Source organism: Halichoeres trimaculatus, unplaced genomic scaffold (genome assembly GCF_033239565.1).
Source record: "Halichoeres trimaculatus isolate MK-OKI-2021-1 unplaced genomic scaffold, fHalTri1.1 fHalTri1_scaffold_15, whole genome shotgun sequence".
Classification (NCBI taxonomy): Eukaryota; Metazoa; Chordata; class Actinopteri; order Labriformes; family Labridae; genus Halichoeres; species Halichoeres trimaculatus.
Window position 1 is genome coordinate 25,315,254 of NW_027437193.1, and position 17,240 is coordinate 25,332,493.

The 17,240-nt window shown below is 39.2% G+C and overlaps 2 protein-coding genes across 2 annotated transcripts; one reads left to right on the plus strand and one right to left on the minus strand.

Annotated features, from left to right (window-relative positions):
- Positions 1-9,930: 9,930 nt before the first annotated feature.
- Positions 9,931-13,684, plus strand: imp3 (IMP U3 small nucleolar ribonucleoprotein 3). The gene is made up of 7 exons (XM_074688322.1): positions 9,931-10,173; positions 10,347-10,454; positions 11,606-11,680; positions 12,225-12,304; positions 12,435-12,486; positions 12,567-12,639; positions 12,812-13,684. The coding sequence occupies exons 1-7, from the start codon at positions 10,037-10,039 to the stop codon at positions 12,836-12,838; spliced, it is 552 nt and encodes a 183-aa protein (XP_074544423.1). The 5' UTR covers positions 9,931-10,036; the 3' UTR covers positions 12,839-13,684.
- A 584-nt stretch (positions 13,685-14,268) lies between these two features.
- Positions 14,269-17,214, minus strand: sec22ba (SEC22 homolog B, vesicle trafficking protein a). The gene is made up of 5 exons (XM_074688321.1): positions 17,075-17,214; positions 15,477-15,586; positions 15,193-15,353; positions 14,971-15,117; positions 14,269-14,873 (listed from the first exon to the last, which is right to left on the minus strand). Exons 1-5 carry the CDS (start codon positions 17,147-17,149, stop codon positions 14,719-14,721), a joined length of 648 nt encoding a protein of 215 aa, XP_074544422.1. The 5' UTR covers positions 17,150-17,214; the 3' UTR covers positions 14,269-14,718.
- Between the last annotated feature and the right edge of the window lie 26 nt (positions 17,215-17,240).

Sequence of the window (17,240 nt, forward strand, 5' to 3'; positions counted from 1 at the left end):
ACAAAAAAATGAACTAATCTGACCAAAACTGATTTGTGAACCTGGCTGTAATCACATTGATCTTTCTCGTAAATTTTGTGTCAGTTGATTCAATGGGACGCATGAGGATATTTGCCACCTTGTTCTTCTATCAATGACTACTGAAACACTTCTGCTTACTTTTTTTCCTTCTGCATATTTACTCCATGGGCTTCTCAATTTTGTATTCTTTGGGTGCGTCAGTTTTATGACCGCTTGTATAATTTGAAAAGATCCAACATCAAATATACAGAGATAAGTTTATAAACTAACATTCTGGAGAGGATCTGGCTTACTGTGGTTGTGGCGCCCCCTGTGGACGCAGAGGTATCTCTTTCTAATTTTTGCGGTATCCATGCTTGAGTAGTGTCTTCTTTGAACATGAAACTAATCCTGCTTCCTCCATCGTCAAAATATAGTGGCAAGAGGTTCTGCTTAAAGCTAATGTGAGTAACTTTCTGTTTGTGTTCCTGTTGATTTTAGGGCCCCTGTGAAATGTGTGGTGTTTTAAGACAAACAAATCACACCTGCTCTGGTTTAACAGTGAAGGAAGTATTTGCAACAAAAAGTTTTTAAAAAGGCTTTTATGGGGACAGGCCTTTGAGCAGGCAGCCTGGCTTTGAGTCTAACCTGTGGCACCTTTCCTGCATGTCACTCCTCACTCTTGTCCTGTGCAGGGGTTTGGGGAGTGGTGATGATTGGGTGGGAGGGTGAAGGAAGGTGAGTGTGTTTGCTGTGTGTGTAGGGGGAAAAAGTTAAAAGTTATGAAATATCTGATTGAGATAAAGACGTGATGACATAATGTTAATAAAATAATTTATACAAAAAAAGGAAGTCACTTTCATTTTCATTCTGATTTGGTTAAAAACTTCTTACAGGAGCTTTAAAGTTGGAATGTGATTTTACAATGACTTACAGAAGAGCAGAAACAAAGCTCAGTGTTGGGTTGATAATCACAGCCCATCACACACTGACAGTTTTGTTGACAGGGGTCAATTATCAATTATCAGTCCCACATCTGCAGCATCTGTAGTCCAAGAGGACTGTTGCATTGAATTTGAATTTGAATTTATTAAGGGATAGCCCCTTGAGATGCAGCATCTCATTTTCAAGGGGGTCCCAAAACAAACATAAACAGAAAACTTAAGTTACATTACAACACATTCACATATAGACATACAACAACATAACATACAACAAATACAGACATCTTGCTCACCCTACTCCCATACACAACCCCAACCAACATACGCCTAAAATGCAGAAAAGACAAAACATTATAACAGAGCAAAAAAAAAACGTGAACATAAAAGAAAAATAATGATAATAAAAGTAGAATAAAATTTTGAATTGTGATATTGTGATGTTATAACTATCCTGTCCCTGTTAAAAACACTGCCACTATAACAAAATGTTAAAAGAAACTTAGACACACCTCAGAATACTTAGTCTTTTACTTGCACTGTGACCTCACTTCACGTCTTAAAGCAGAAAGAGAGTTTCAACGTTTGGTGTAAATCTGCCCACACTATGAAACAGAATCCTCTGAGTCCCAGGAATCATTTCTTCAGTGTGTGTGTGTGTGTGTGTGTGTGTGTGTGTGTGTGTGAGTGTGCTGCTCACAGAGGATGTGTGACAAACCACAGAAGCCAAGAGGAGCACTGACAGAACAGGGGGTGCGGTGTGTTCAACACACTGACCTCCTTATGCAGCCGCTCTGCTGAGCAGAGGGGCACTGCTGCACAATCCTGCTCTGTGTGTGTGTGTGTGTGTGTGTGTGTGTGTGTGTGTGTGTGTGTGTGTGTGTGTGTGTGTGTGTGTGTGTGTGTGTGTGTGTGTGTGTGTATTTGCTCCCACACAGCCAATAAACTTCTCTCTTTTGGGCTCACTGTTGATCTCTTCTGCCAGTTTTGCAGGGATCTCCTCACTTGATTTATGAACAGTTTGTTCATATTGACCTGCTGCTGATATTGACAGCAGGGAGGACACTGAATGTTTTTCAAGGGGTGGAAGAAAAAAATAAAAAATCGATATATCAGGATTTTTGGTTTAGCAATACCAAAATCAGGATACTTTGTCTTAAAAACTTTTTTTTTTTTCTAAATTCAGATTCCTCATTTCAGTCTTTGTTTATAAACTGGATTGGAAAAAGAGTTACCACTTTTCTCCAGCGGAGGGTGAAATGTTTCTCTCTGACTCACGTGATGTGAATTCTACGGGAAAATATGGCTCCTGATGTAGTCTGTCAACATAATCATCATCATTTAAGTTTTTCACATGGTCTGGTGTTAAAAAAGCAAACTAAAAACCACAAAATTGTAAATATCGAAGAAGTACAATTCAAATCGAATCGGCACCCAAAAAATCGTAACAGAATCGAATTGGGAGAATAGCAAATCTTCCCAGCCCTAATATTTTCCCTCTTCAGAAACAGTATCCTTGAGGCGGTCTGTACTTAGGTTGGGTGATTAATCAAACAAGTATTTCAATTGACAGTTAGAGCTCTAAACTGATGTAAATTGCCATAACAATTGTTTTTCCTGTTATTCTGTTATTCTCTCTCTACATTTGATTTTTTTCTTGTTCAATAAAACATTTCCACTCTAGATTATGTGTGTTTTCAATTCCACTGCTTCAATTAATGACCCTTAACTCTTCACCTGTGCATATTCATTTCAGTGACTTGTTTCAAAACTACAGAATAAATTGAGTTTTTATTTTATTTGACCTTAACCAGGCTGGTCCCATTGAGGTTAAAAACCTCTTTCTCAAGAGAGACCTGGCCAAGACAGGCAGAAGCAAAAACACAAAGTTACAGACCAGAATCACAAAAAGAGACAAAGATAATGGATTAAAATCAAGTTCCAGGACTCAGCTGTTCAAACAACAGAGCTAAAACAGTGGCATCCTATAGGAACAGCTTCCATGTCCCTCATTTTAGATTTAGAGACATTCAAAGACACCAGCTCCTTGAGCTTTAAGTCATTCTGCAGCAGAGCTGAATAATTGATAATAAATGTAAATGAACCAAAATCAAGATATAAGGCTTGTTTCATCCTGATTTTGATTTTTGCCCTAGCGTGTAAAATGATATCTGATAAACTGAGAAATACAAAACGGCTAATGTTATCCCCTGTGAGGAGTTCATGAACAGGTGAGTGATGAGGTAAGTCAGGTCAGGGGGAACATCAGCTCGAAGCACCAGCTGTATGGTGTTTTTCTGTATTCATATTTTGTCCAACCTCCAGTGGTTATGATATTGGTAAAAATAAACATAGCTAGGGCTACAAGCAGCACCTCTAAGCCTCATCTTAACTCCAAAAAAGTTAGTCTTAGTTCCAACATGGCAGCTGTCAGTGCTGGGCTTCAAGACTACATCACAGTATGATATATTGTGATGTAGTGGATTTTCTAAGCTGAAGGATGTCTTGGCATTTTTCCAACATTAGATTTTCCATCAGGCAAACACTTTCAGAGATCACTCAGTGCCTAAATGAATGAACCAAGATAGTTACTTCAGTAAAACATAACTGTAAATTTTACCTCATCTAGCTGTAGCTTGTCTCTTTCCTGCTCTTCTGCTGTCTGCATGTTGGAGCTTCACAGGGACAACCTGTCTCACACACTCCTCTGTTTGATACACTGAACATCAGCTTCTCCAGCTGAGACTTGATAAGGTTTAATAACAGGGCTCCTGACTAAAGGCCACCGTTGGTTGTGTTTTCTTAGGTTAAATATGTATTTTACTTCAACAGATGACTGGAGTGAGCGTACTGTGCTCATTCAACCTCTACCCCGCTCCTCCTCTTACAGACTCACACACCGATGATCACAGGTATCACTGTTTGATCTGAAAAAGCAAAATGCACCTAGAGCGATGTCTAAAACAAGACCGTTGGCTGACAACTCACAGCAGGATACATCCCTGTCCAACAGTTTAAGATAATCATTACACACGGAAATTACTGGAACACCTGAAAAATGACTCATTTTTTTTCCTCCAAAACATCGTCATAAAACAAGCAGATAGTTGCTCTGAGCACAACAAACACCAGATGAAGCGAGTCCTTCTGTTTTATCTACTTTGTCCTTTAACTTTCGACTTGTCCACTTTTACGGCAGCACGTCTCTGGCAAAGTGTCAGTATATTTCCTGAGAAATTCAACACTAATGTTATCCTAAGCCTTCTGCAACTCAAGTCAAAGTCCTTCCTTTGAATTTACAATAGTTCTGCTCAGTTTTTCTCAGCTCTCCAAAATTTGCTGGATGAGGTTGAGGTCTGGACTTGAGGGGGGCCAGTCCATCATTTTTAATGTTCCTCTTTATGAGGAAAATGACCTAAATCTCCTTGTGATGGCTCTGTTCTAGCATATGTAACATAATGATAATTTAATAGATATTTTATTTGTTTTATGAGTATTTTAATGGCCCACTCAACAAATACAACTGAATCCTCTTGGATATGCCAAGTGCTCTGATAATTTCATCCACCGCTGTACTTATGTGATGAGGGTATTATGACGTGTATTTATATTTACATAAACTAAAACTGGGATTTATTCTCCAGGACTTCCTCTGTGTTTAAAGCTGTTGTAAACTGGATATCCACTGACATGTCTAGCTGAAGGTCTCCAGTTTACAGGGTCACACTTTAAACTGGAACACCACAGCTGACAGACATTCACGCTACCAGGCTCAAAGAAGATGCTTGTTTATAAGTTATTAAACCAAGTCAATTACAGCTGTGTAAAATGTTATTGTGTATGGGGGGTCAAGTGAAAACACTGTGAGTCCTCCAATAATCAGAAATGTTCAGCTTACAGGCCCACCCCCCAAAGTTCCTGGATACCTGAAAGGTTCCACCCCCAGGCAGGGTCTTTATAAGGGGGTATACCTGTCACCCCACTAAATTTAGACTCTAGTTCCCAGAGGTGAAAAGCATGTAGTCCCAGGGGGATAGCACGAGTACTTGCACCGACTGTTGTGAGGACGCCAACTGTGTTTACTTTGAAGTAAACAATAGGAGTCTGGTTGTTCTTTTTATTATTAAGTTTCTTTGTTCAAGCCAACTTTTTACCGGATACAAAGGAACGAGGTCATGTAGTGTGTTATGGCCTAAAATCAAACTTTGTACTGTAGTTGAGTAGTTGGCCACTCACTGCCTCAGGGGGCAACCTCACCAATCAGAGCTAATGTAACCTCACTCTTCATTTTATTGATAGACTCTCAAGTTTGAACAGACCACTGCAGAATAACTGCTGACTGTGGGTTGGAATGAACATTAGCACAAACAGTTTAGCTTGTGTTTTGGCCTTTAGCCTGGTCGGCATCACTCTCCTGTTCATTTTTCTTCTGTCCTTTTTTTCTTTTTGACAGTCCAGCTCCAGTGTCCACCATTACCACAAAGTTAATCCAAGAAAAAATTTTCACCAGAAAAAAACTAATGCTAAACTTTGCTGGCTGGCATGGTTTTGTCATGGGGACTTCATTTTGTTCTTGTTTGACCTGGTTGGCAAGCTGAGATGTGGCATTCAGAAATCACCTACGCTGGCGCTGATAATCCCATTTTAAGTTGTGGATTACAATCAGGTATATGTCGGGAGGTGTTTTCAAGATAAATCCCAAAGAAATTCTCACAATCCCTTTAAAGTCGTTTCTGAAAGTCCAAAAAAATGGGTTTGATTCCCTGTTGAAGAAGTTAATCTTAGTGTGGTTTATAAAAATGGCAAACCAATTGGCATTTTTACATGCAAGAATATGATGAGCCGCCTCTGCTGTGCCCTTGGTTTTCTGCACAGAAACTGAAGAATTCTTTACTTTTAAAGTCTTTTTGAGGAGGAATTGATGAACCTTCTTGAAAGTGATCATTTGAAAAGTTCACCTGGAAATGACTTAAATGTCTCCGCTATTTTTTTTTCTAAAATAAAAGATGAGACGCCTCCTATTTGGTCCATGATACAGGTCCAAAAGACTCCACTGGTCTAGGCATGATAGATAAGTAGGGATGGGTACCGACTTTGGTACTTTTATAGGTACCTACCAAATTCTGTCAAAGTACCACGTACCAATTCATATAAAACCAGAGGGTACCATGTTTAGGTACCTAAATGCATCCTTGTGACTGTGAGGGAGTGAAAGAGTAGGAGATTTTCCATGGTGGACATGAACACAGCATTGCAGGGTTATATATTGAGAATAAATATGTTTAATTGAAAAAAATATATATACTTAATAATTATATAAAAAAAATGATATTTTTACCACATACATGCAAAAAAGTACCGAAAATCGGTACCGTTCAGTACCGGTACCGTTGAGTACCGGTACCGACTGCCAGGTACCGGGCATCAGTATCAAATAGTTTCAAATGCAAAAGGTACCCATCCCTATAGATAAGCCAACCAAATATTACATCATGGAATGAGCATGACACAGGGAAAACGTCTTTAAAAAGGACTCACAGACTCACTAAATGTGTCCACATAAGGAGTACCTGAATGCAGCACGTACAGAAACTTTACAACACGGATTCTATTCTGTAAAATGGAGATGTTAACGCACTGTCCATGCCAGACGCGTTACGGGTTTATCCTCAACACAAATGAAGCCTGAAGAATTTTTTTCAGAATAAATCTGAACCAAGTGCAGCCCAACTCCTCTAAACACACAATGAGTGACACTTAAACACAGATGTTAGACCCAGCTCTCCTCCAGATGTGCCTAACACAGCTGGCCTAGTTGATTTCAAAGATTGGCAGGCCTGATGTAATTAAACAGTTTTATGAGATCTGGAAGAAAACGTTTCTTTCTTTCTTTCCCAATATTGCTCAAAAAGTTTTTTGTAAGACCATATCTCCACCATCAACCTGTGACAAAAACCTCAATCAGAGTGAACAAGTATTCAACACTTTCAAACAGATTCAGCGTCAGATAACGCTGACTACTCAGGTCAAAGGAGGCAAAGAAAGCTCTGTGTGTGTGTGTGTGTGTGTGTGTGTGTGTGTGTGTGTGTGTGTGTGTGTGTGTGTGTGTGTGTGTGTGTGTGTGTGTGTGTGTGTGTGTGTGTGCTCCACCTTTGTAAACAATTAGGGCGAGTATCAGTGTAGCTCTCTAAGACTTGAGCACACAGAAAGGGTAACACAACACTCGGGTGTTGAATAGGTGAAACCACAGAGATGTTGCTGATGAAAACCTACACACTGTTGATGTTTGCTGTAAGATCGTCGCTAATTATAGGCTCCTGTAATCACATATAACATGTTCTTTTGTATGAATGGGTTGTTAACTTGAACAAACAGTAGAGTTTAGCCTCAAGGATGTGGATCCGTCACAGGGTAAAAACCAAAGTGGGAATTAAGATTGCATCAACACAATGATACTTATCTGTCCTGTGTGTCAGTGCAGTTTATTTGATTTTCTGCTCTGAGTTGTAAAATATCAATCTGTCTCTGAAGGGGTCCTCGCAGGTAGAGGGAAAAGGTAAGTGTAAAGTCACGTAACAGGAAAATTCACGTATTTGTTCGTCACCAAACCTCCTTTTTTCCCGTCGTCCTCTACCCTGACACGTCTGAAAGAGCCACATCACGGTATCGCTCACCTCTCAGTAACTTGCCTGTCAGGGGTCTCCGCTCAGGACGAGGACGGCGAGAGGTCCCGCTACTTCATCCGCTTCACAGCCCTCCTCTTCGGGTGTCCTACAGACCTGTGAAAGTGAGTCAACCCGCCTGTTCCCTCTCTCAGAAACTCCCTGTCCTCCCGCTGTGAGGAGAAAACTGTCACAGTCAGCCGTGGACATATCTAAAGCATAACGACAGAGGACCCCCCTCTCTCTTTCCGAGATGAATGAATTCAATTTTCCGCCCACATGATGTAAATTTGTGCTGACACCTGCTGGAGGGAAAGCACACATAGCTACACACACACTTCACATACACACACTTCACGCACTGATTCAACAACACTTTTCCTACAGGGGTGTATCAGATTTCCCTTTAAAGAAGAGGCTACTTATAAAACTCTGGCACTAAAGTCAGAATTTTTACCCTAATCACAGAAAATTAACAAATATTTTTTTCTCCACCTGCCTAACCTTAGAAGAGGGGTTTCATTCTGTGGCTATTTGTGAATTCTGCTTTGTTAAGATGTCTTGCTTTACTCTATCATATGTTTCCAGTTTAGCTTAATGCTAACATAAGTGACCTTTATAGAAGCCTTGTTTTTACTGTACCTGAAACGATCAGCTGCAGGCATCTCACACAAATATCAAGAAAAACACATGAAAATGACAATCCCCTTTGACTCTTGTTAAAAACAGTGTTGATTATCATAACAGTAGTATTATACTTAGAGTTTTGCCTGCCCCTGGGATTTAACATTTACTTATCATTTAAAGTTCACTCACAAAACTTTATTTCAACTTTACATTCTCAATATTTTGATTCTATTCTTTAAGCCTATGAAGAAAAATCCTTTATCCTCTTATGACACTTTTCCCCACATTACTGGCTTCTAGTATGGTGTCCAGACATTAAGATGTGAAAAATTTAAAATAAATAAATGAGTAAAATAAAAATTAATGCACTTGTGAAATAATTGTTTATTACTTAAAATACAATAAAAATAAAAAATACAAATAAAAAATACAAGAATTCCAAAAACGTTTTATTTTTTAAGAGAAATTTTCTAAATTTTTCAAATGTTACAAAAAAGAAAAAAAAAAACATGCAAAAATGTTGAATCTTTAAAAATCAAGGAATTATTGAAATTCATTTAGTTTTGAAAATTCTGAACTTTTTGGTAAGAATTCTTGAATTGGATACCAAATATGGACAATAATGCTCAACTCACCATTCTTTTCTGTTTGTTTTTCGCTCATGTCTTGCCACATATAAGCTTGTATATATCAAGCTGGCACTTTTGCAGTTAAATTAATCCATCCACACAGAATTAAAATCTGTATTCCCTTCCAGCTTTGTCTTTTTGTTGATTTGGTTTTCTTACCAGAGGTGTAAAACTTTGGGTTAGCCACTGATGCATGGAAAGTTGGCGGGCTGTTGATGTTGTAGGAGGTGAAGTATAGCGGTGGCAGCTTGATTGCAAGTTGTGATGCATATTCAATTTAACAAAAGAATTACGCATGATTTTATTTAGTGAGAATGTCTTTCATCATCCATACCCTCTGTAGGAAAAATAAACATTTTTTATTATAATTTTTTCTAAAGCCACAAGGAGCCACTACAAAGGAGTCAAATGAGGCTCCAGAGCCACAGGTTGCAGACTCCTGATCATGAGCAAGGCTCAGATGGCTTCTTATTATTATTCTTGTTATTAGAGGTAGTATTGATGAGACAGTAACATGAACAAGTTAAGATCTCAAGAAAACAGCTGAGTAACTCCTGGGACTTAACAATTTGGATGTCCTTCTTTGCTTCCATGCTGATGTTATTGATGTAAGCCATGTGCTGAGGGACACATGCTGCCCACGCTGTTGCAGAAAAACAGTATTTCGAACCGGAATGAATTTAGGATCAGAGTCCTTATGTTGTGATATCAAAGAGTGCGAACCTATTGCCAAATCACTCATTCACTTGAGAGTAACATTTGTATTATTAATAATATTCATTGTCCCACATTTTAGCTGCTTTTTACCATTAATATTTGGCTTGTGAAATTGTTAGCCCACTCTCTAAGTTTAACCAAATCAATGTCTATAGTATGGGTGCTGGGATTAGCTTTTAAAATACTAATACATAAGTATATTGTATGTATTCGTGTTAAATGGGTCGGAAAACACCGTTGGGGCAAATGTATTATATCCAAATAAAAAGTAGTGAGACATCATGGCGGAAGACGCACAGTGGGTGGCGCTGTTGCTCTCGTTCATTAGATATTCGAGTCGAACCTGCCGCCGAAGAAGAAGAAACTTGACACGTGCTTCCTGTGTTTCCACCACCTTTCCCAAGCGTTGGAAGGAGTTAATGTGATAAATACCTTTGACCTTTGTTAGAAAAGCGCTGAAATGGTTCGTAAATTAAAGTACCATGAGCAGAAGCTCCTGAAGAAGGTCGACTTCATCAACTGGGAGGTGGACAACAACCTGCATGAGGTGAAGGTGCTGCGGAAGTATCACATCGAAAAGAGAGAGGACTACACCAAGTGAGTAACTGTGACTGAGCTGTGGTTATGACAAGATTTTGCGTCAGAAATCAAGCTTTTACAATGAAATTCATTCCCAGGATGATATGTTCTGTTACTGATTTTAAGGTTAACCCTGTGAATGGTAAATGTGCATCGATAATTGTTTTTACCACGTCTTTCTTCTTTCTCAGGTACAACAAGCTCAGCAGAAACATCAGAGAACTCACTCAGAAAATCAGAGACCTGGATGAGAAAGATGGATTCAGAGCTCAGAGTTCACATCAGTTGCTTGAAAAACTGTGAGTACCGGGACATTTTTGGTCCAGGCAGCAGCACAAAACTGTGTTCACAAGTTATTTAGCTTTCAGAGTCGAATGTAGGTTATCTTATATCAGAAATTAAGCTTTATGAATAGCACAAAAGATTTATGTTTTATGGCAAACTTGTGCTGTAAGCACTTATAGCATCCCTAAATGAGGCTTAAGAGGTATCACTAATAATATATATAATTACAGAAAAACCACAAATAGCTACACAGTAAATGAAAAAATATTCTACTGATTGTTTTTGTAGAGTTAGTTTGTCCCCAAAGGGTGACCCGAAGGATCTCAGAAATATAACAGTGTGCTAAACATCTCAGATTAATGTGAGACTACTTTGTGATTACAACGTAAAAGAAAACTAGGCACACTGCTAAATTTGTTTTGCAGAAGAAAAAGGCTGACATAACTTTCGATTATTTGGTATCCATCATATCCCTGTATTGAAACAAATAAAATGTAGTCCATGTGTTATTACTTTTAAAGCTCAGAGCAGAGAAAGCTCATTAATAGTTATATTTTTGCTCCTAGGTGTCCAGGTTTATCATCAGTTGGTTTAGTGATAAAAGAGACTGATTTAGTGAAACTTCTCCCAGAGAGCATGCTCCTGTTCTGACAGTGGTGCTGTTTCTTTGTTTTTGTGAAGCCTTTTCTTGCACAGCGGCACTTTTAAACAGTAATCCACACTTTCATTACATTTCAGCTGGATTGCTGTAACGCACTTTACCTGGGAGTCAGTCAGGGCTCCCTTGGACATCTCCAGTTATTGCAAAACACAGCCACTTGGCTTCTAACTGGAGCATGTAAGAGGGAGCACATTACTCCCATCCTGGCCTCCCTCCACTAGTGTTTTATGGTTTGTTTTAGTGTTTATTAATTGTTTCATTGTTTTAAATTATTTTGAGAACAATGTAACAATCATTTTACTATGTGCACCTGTGTTTTACTGATTTATTTGTTTTATATACCTATTTATTTCAGCACTTCATTTATCTATAGCACTCTGTTTCGGCTGAGGTTATTTTAAAATGCTTTATAAATAAAGTTGAATTGAGTTTTTGTTGGATAGTTTTTTCAGTGTTTAAAAATCTAGGGATCAGTTAAGATTTTTTGTGTCTTCCTTTCATAAGGTACAGCATCGGTCTCATCCCAACCAGACAGAACCTGTCCCTCACAGAGAAAGTCTCAGCTTCTTCATTCTGCAGGTAAATGATCAGAAAGGATCAGCTCAGTGTGGACATTTAAGCCATGTTTCCACCAAGCAGTTCAGTTCAGTACGGTTTGACTCGGTTGACAAACTGTGCCCCCTCCTGGTAGACGGGGTGTAAGTCAGATGCCGAAAGCCGCATCTGTTGAATAATAGAGTGACGCAATAGCAGCACGACACAGTGAACCCCATTAATAAACCCTGTGAAGAAGAGAAACGTGACACAGTAAACAAAGAGCATAGATGGAGGATAGCCACTGTTGCACTGTAAGTGACAATTCTTTCGACCAATCAACGGTCTGCAGTGTTGTAGCTCCACCTTCCAAGATCGGATCGGTTTAGTCCAGCACCCATAGGGAAGGGTGCTAAAAAGTGGGGCGGCTCGTCTTGGGTATTTAGGGGTCTGTCCCGGGGATAAGTCAGTGGAAACACCATGAAATGCATGCCATGCAGAGACGAACTGAACTGAACCGCTTGGTGGAAATGGGCTTAACATTGCTCTTTTTGTACTTTGACTCCATTCACCTGTGTGCTTCCTGTAGACGGAGGCTGCCCAGCATCATGCTCAACCTGCGGATGGCTCAAAACCTGAAGACAGCCATCACGTTCATCGAACAAGGACGTATCCTTCACCACAACATTGTTTTAAAAGCTTACTCCTGCAAAACCCCCTGTTGTCCTCTTGAAGTTTTTCCTGATATTTGATAGGAGAGCAGAACTTTTATGTAGTTTGAGCCTTGACTTAGCCTCAGATGTGCGTGTTGGCCCAGAAGTTATTACAGATCCAGCATTTCTTGTCACAAGGTCAGTGTCCACATTAGGCTTTCTCGTCGTGGTACCTGTGTTGAACTGCTTCATGCAATCATCAACTCTGATTGTTTCAGAAACATGGAGGATTTCGTCACATGGGTGGACTCTTCAAAGATCAAGCAGCATGTTATGAATTATAATGAAGAGGTGAGTTAACAGTTCAGATCCAAAGGCTTCTGCTCTTATAGAAACACAACGAATGTTACTGAAGACATGTTCTCTAAGGCTTGAATCATTGAGTGTCCAAGTGTCTGATAACATTCTGATGAGTATCTGCTGTTCTGTGCACTGACTATGTTTTTTGTTATTTCTCACTCAGAGGGACGACTTTGATCTGGTGATGTGAGTCTGTCACATTGACATCCATTCACCACTCAGATGGACAGGAGATGAAGACATGAACTCTGTGGTGTGAGAACTTAACCAGAAAACAAGTGTTTGAGTCACTCCTGAAGTTTTTACAGAAGAGAAAGACTAATGAAAAAATGGAGACGGAAAAAAAACAGACTTCGACTTCTTGTCTCCCACAGTGAATCCCCTCCAATAGGAAACTATTCTAACAACTAAACACCTGTTCATTGGATCCAGCAGGTCAGGTGAATCATTTGAATATTTCCTCGTAAGAATTGACGTGTAAACCTGAGTGGTATTACACACGAGATCATTTTAAGCCAGATTTAGGCCTCATCTGCCTCCACCATTGATCAGAGGCATGACCTGATCTGTGGCTTGTTGTAACGGATCGTTTGATCATGAGCGCAGTATCAGTGCAACTTTGCCTTTGGCCACGTCAGAGCCTCCCTGATTTTTAGATGTACCTATTGTTTGTTAAGTATTTATGATTCACGGGCCGACAGATTCTGACAGATTGCTCTCAGCACCAATAAGAGAGGCAGATTAGCAACCAGATGTTAAGGCTCATGAGTTAACTGAACTCGACCCAAAGCTAAGTACAAAGTGAAAGAGGAGACACACTTGTGGCAATATTTACCTGTAGTCTTTTTTTGTTACCGCCCTTTGTGTTTATTTATCTTTTCAAGTCACAACTGATCACAGGAGTTTCTGTGATTAAAGCAGATCCAATAGTGTGTGTGCTTAGGTTATTATAAAGTTAAAAATTGGTCCAAACTGTCCTTGTCAATGTGATCTGCCACAGTCTTTTACTATGGGTTAAGACAGGGGTCTCAAACTTGTGCCATGGAGGGCCGAGAGGCTGCAGGTTTTCTTTCCAACTAAAAACTTCACCAGCTGATTTCACTGATTAGTCCCTGCTCTCTGCTTGAAGGTGGGGTAATCCGTGAAATCAGCTGGTGGAGTTTTTGGTTGAAAAGAAAACCTGCAGCCTCTTGGCCCTTCATGGCACGGGTTTGAGATCCCTGGGTCAAGATCTAGAAGTAATGTGGAACATTACATTTTGGTGGGGGAGATATGCTGAGCTTAGTGTTGTGGTTTTGGCTCTTTTTGTTTTAGAATGGTTCGACTCCCATTTTAACTTCTGCTGCAAAGTCTGCTTCCGCAGAGGTTATGTTCATGTCTTTGGGTTTGAATGAGTTGCAGGCCTCTACACTCTTCACTAATTTTTTTTTTTGCCTGACTATAAAACTAAAGAAGAATGTAGATTCTAAAGTGACGAAGTAAATAAAGATCATTTGAACTGATGTGTAAACATTACAGTGAACGTGACTGTCAATAAATGTTTGTTTACCATAAACAAAAGAAGTCACCATCTGTTCATGGCAGAAAAATGTAATAAATCCAGGTGTAAAACAGAAACTGATAATTTGATAAATATTTAATCTGTTCTGTAAGACTCTTTTATAATGTAAACATTGAACAATATATTTTAGTCTTTCACAATATTAAGACTTTTCGCCCCTCTCCATACGCCTACATGGTTTCTTCTTAATGCTGGAACTGTGAAAGAAACCTTTATACAGTGTGTAAACATGAACAACAATCAACACGTGGCTCAAACGTTCCAGTTAAGAGAGGTACATGAACGCACCACGATTTAGACTAGAGATACCTACGGCTCAGTGTGTATTGTACACATAATATAACTCACAGATAAATGAAGCATAGAAAGATTTTCTATCTCCATCAGAGAGAGACTGAATGTGGCCCCTTTAAGGCACGTGGTTAATCACAGAGATGTAAAAGTTGCAGTTTAACCGCTGTTTTCAGCTCGACACACCTCATGAGGTGACAGCGCTGGATGAAAGTCAATCAGAGCCACCAGAACCGCACGTAGATGATGAGTGTGAGGAAGAACACGGACACAGCAGCCACCTTGGCGTACGTGGAGCGAGTGTTGAGATACTTTGCATCACTGCGATATTTCTTCGACATGTTGGCGAGATTGAGAGCTTGGGCGTCTAGAACTGAGAGAAAAATATGAGAACAGAGATGAAATCAATCACTCCTGTCTTACTTTAATCTGATGTATACAAAAGTTGTATGATGTATTGATTTTCTTACCAGAGATAGCCTCTCCTCTTTGCAGAACTGCATGCACATTTGCCACCATGATTCTCTGGACATCCTGCAGCTCAGTGTTTATACTGCTCAGGTTTCTCCTTCCTCTGCTGTCGATGTATGACTTTTTGGTTTTCTGGATGTACGTGTCTGGAAAAGTACATGCAAAGCTTGTCAATAAGGAGACTGTGATTCTCTACGGTGCTGCGTAATCAGTAGTCTTACCAAATTCAATAAATGAGTATGGCCTGGTTACTGTGGGTATTCTTTTTCCATACTGCCCGTAGAACTCAGAGTGGAGGTCCTCCAGGTAAGCAAACACTGTCTTTTTAGGGAATGAAGCCTCACAGAGACACAGGTAGCAAACACCCTGTGCTATGATGTAACTGGACACATAAAACAAAAGTTTAGTCAAATTAATAATGTAACTGCATTGTCACAGATGTAATGCAGACTTCACTGATAATCACTCTCCTATATGTAGCAATAGTTATTTAGAAGAAACTCACTAGAAGTTCATGTCTCCAGCTTCCAGAGTGCAACGGTCTGGACTCTGTGCGTTAAGTCTGCGGAACAGCTGTTTAGCCTGACTCTGGTACGGCTGGAGGTCTCTTCCAAACTAGAAACATACAGAGAAAAAATAAAACAGTTTAAAAACAAAACAGCTAAATGTGAAACTGTAAAGAGGAAATCAAGGTTTTTGAATAAAACATTAGTTTGTAAAATGCTGTACCTTTCTCAGAAAAAATAAATCTGACAGTTTTAGGGAATGGCTACGGAAGCCCTGTGGGGACATCTCCACATTTAATTCAGCCAATGTTAGCATCATTGCATGAATTTCAGTTGCTTTCTGGAGACCTTGACTTGGCATTAATGATCATAGGTTTGCTTCCTTAGAGCTGAGACAAGTCACAATTTAACATGGGAGTTGATCAAGCTCATCTTTCACTGACTTAACTATGTGTGACTTCACCTTTTTACTGTCTTTGCTTTTTACTATTCCAACTTTTTTATTATGTCACTCATTTGAACTTTTTTATTAATTTAGCTAATTATCTTTTCATACATTCTATAAATTTTTTGTGTTACTCTTGTATTAAAATTCAACATCATCAACATCATTATTTAATTGACTTTGTCTGATTTAACATTCTTATTACTCTTTTAACATTTGAATTTCCATTGAACATAACTTGTATTTCTTATTTTTACTAACTTGTCTTCACCTCTACCTCTTGTTGTCTCAGTCTTTGTCATTGTGTTATTGTGTTATCATGATGCCTGGTTCCCTTTTCCTGCCGTTGGGTTTTTATGCGCTTACTGTACACTATGAGGTCATACCCTATGATTAGGTTAAAGCATTGCACTGTGTAATTGCTGGCTTTTTGTTTTATCTGTTTAGTTCAAGTACTTCCATTGTCAAGCAGTTTGTCAATTCATGTTTTTGAAGGTGCTATGGAGCAATGGCAGCCCAGCATGTTGGGAAATTAACCCATTATCTTGAGAAAACAAGCTTTGTTAATCTTGAGATAAGGAGAAACTAATCCTTATTATTAGCGGACCAGCTTTATATTCGGGTCACATGGAAATAGGTCAGAATCTTGATAACACAACCGTGAGTAGTCTTATCATGATAAAAGCAGCTTCATCATTTTAAGAAAAATCTCCTTGAGCTAGATATAATTCAGCAACTAAACTCAGAGTTAAATGAAAAAAGTGAATGAATTGAAGGGTGTTCCCTTAGGGCTTCCGTATTACCAGAAAATTTAAAAACAGTTGATTATGCGCAAAAAATGAGGTACGAGAAAGTAAGTCAATGTTTTAAGGTGAGATCTGAATGCTTTCATCCTTTTAAGCACTTTTTTGTTAAAATAATTAACAGGCCTACAGAAAAATAAAGAAAAATGTTGATTTCCACAGTTTTCCGTTTAGTTCAGGTAAACAAAGTAAAAAAAAAATTTGTACAAAAAATTAAGCTATGTTCCAATTTCCCTAACAGTACAAAAGATAAACTGGGCATTGTTCCTCGTTTTGGGGGGTACTTTACATTGGAAGTGTGCTAACAGCCATCAAACAAGAAAGTTTTCTAGCTAGCTCTCATTCATACCTGCTCGTCCTCCTGTATGGACGCAGCCAGCGGCAGTCCGTCCGCCACACGAGCGATCATCGTTAGAGAAATCATATCGATGGAGATCGATAACCAGCTGCTCCTGCTGTTGGCTCTGTCAGGCGCTAATCACTTCTCAAACTTTCAGTGTGGTGTTAATGTTTCC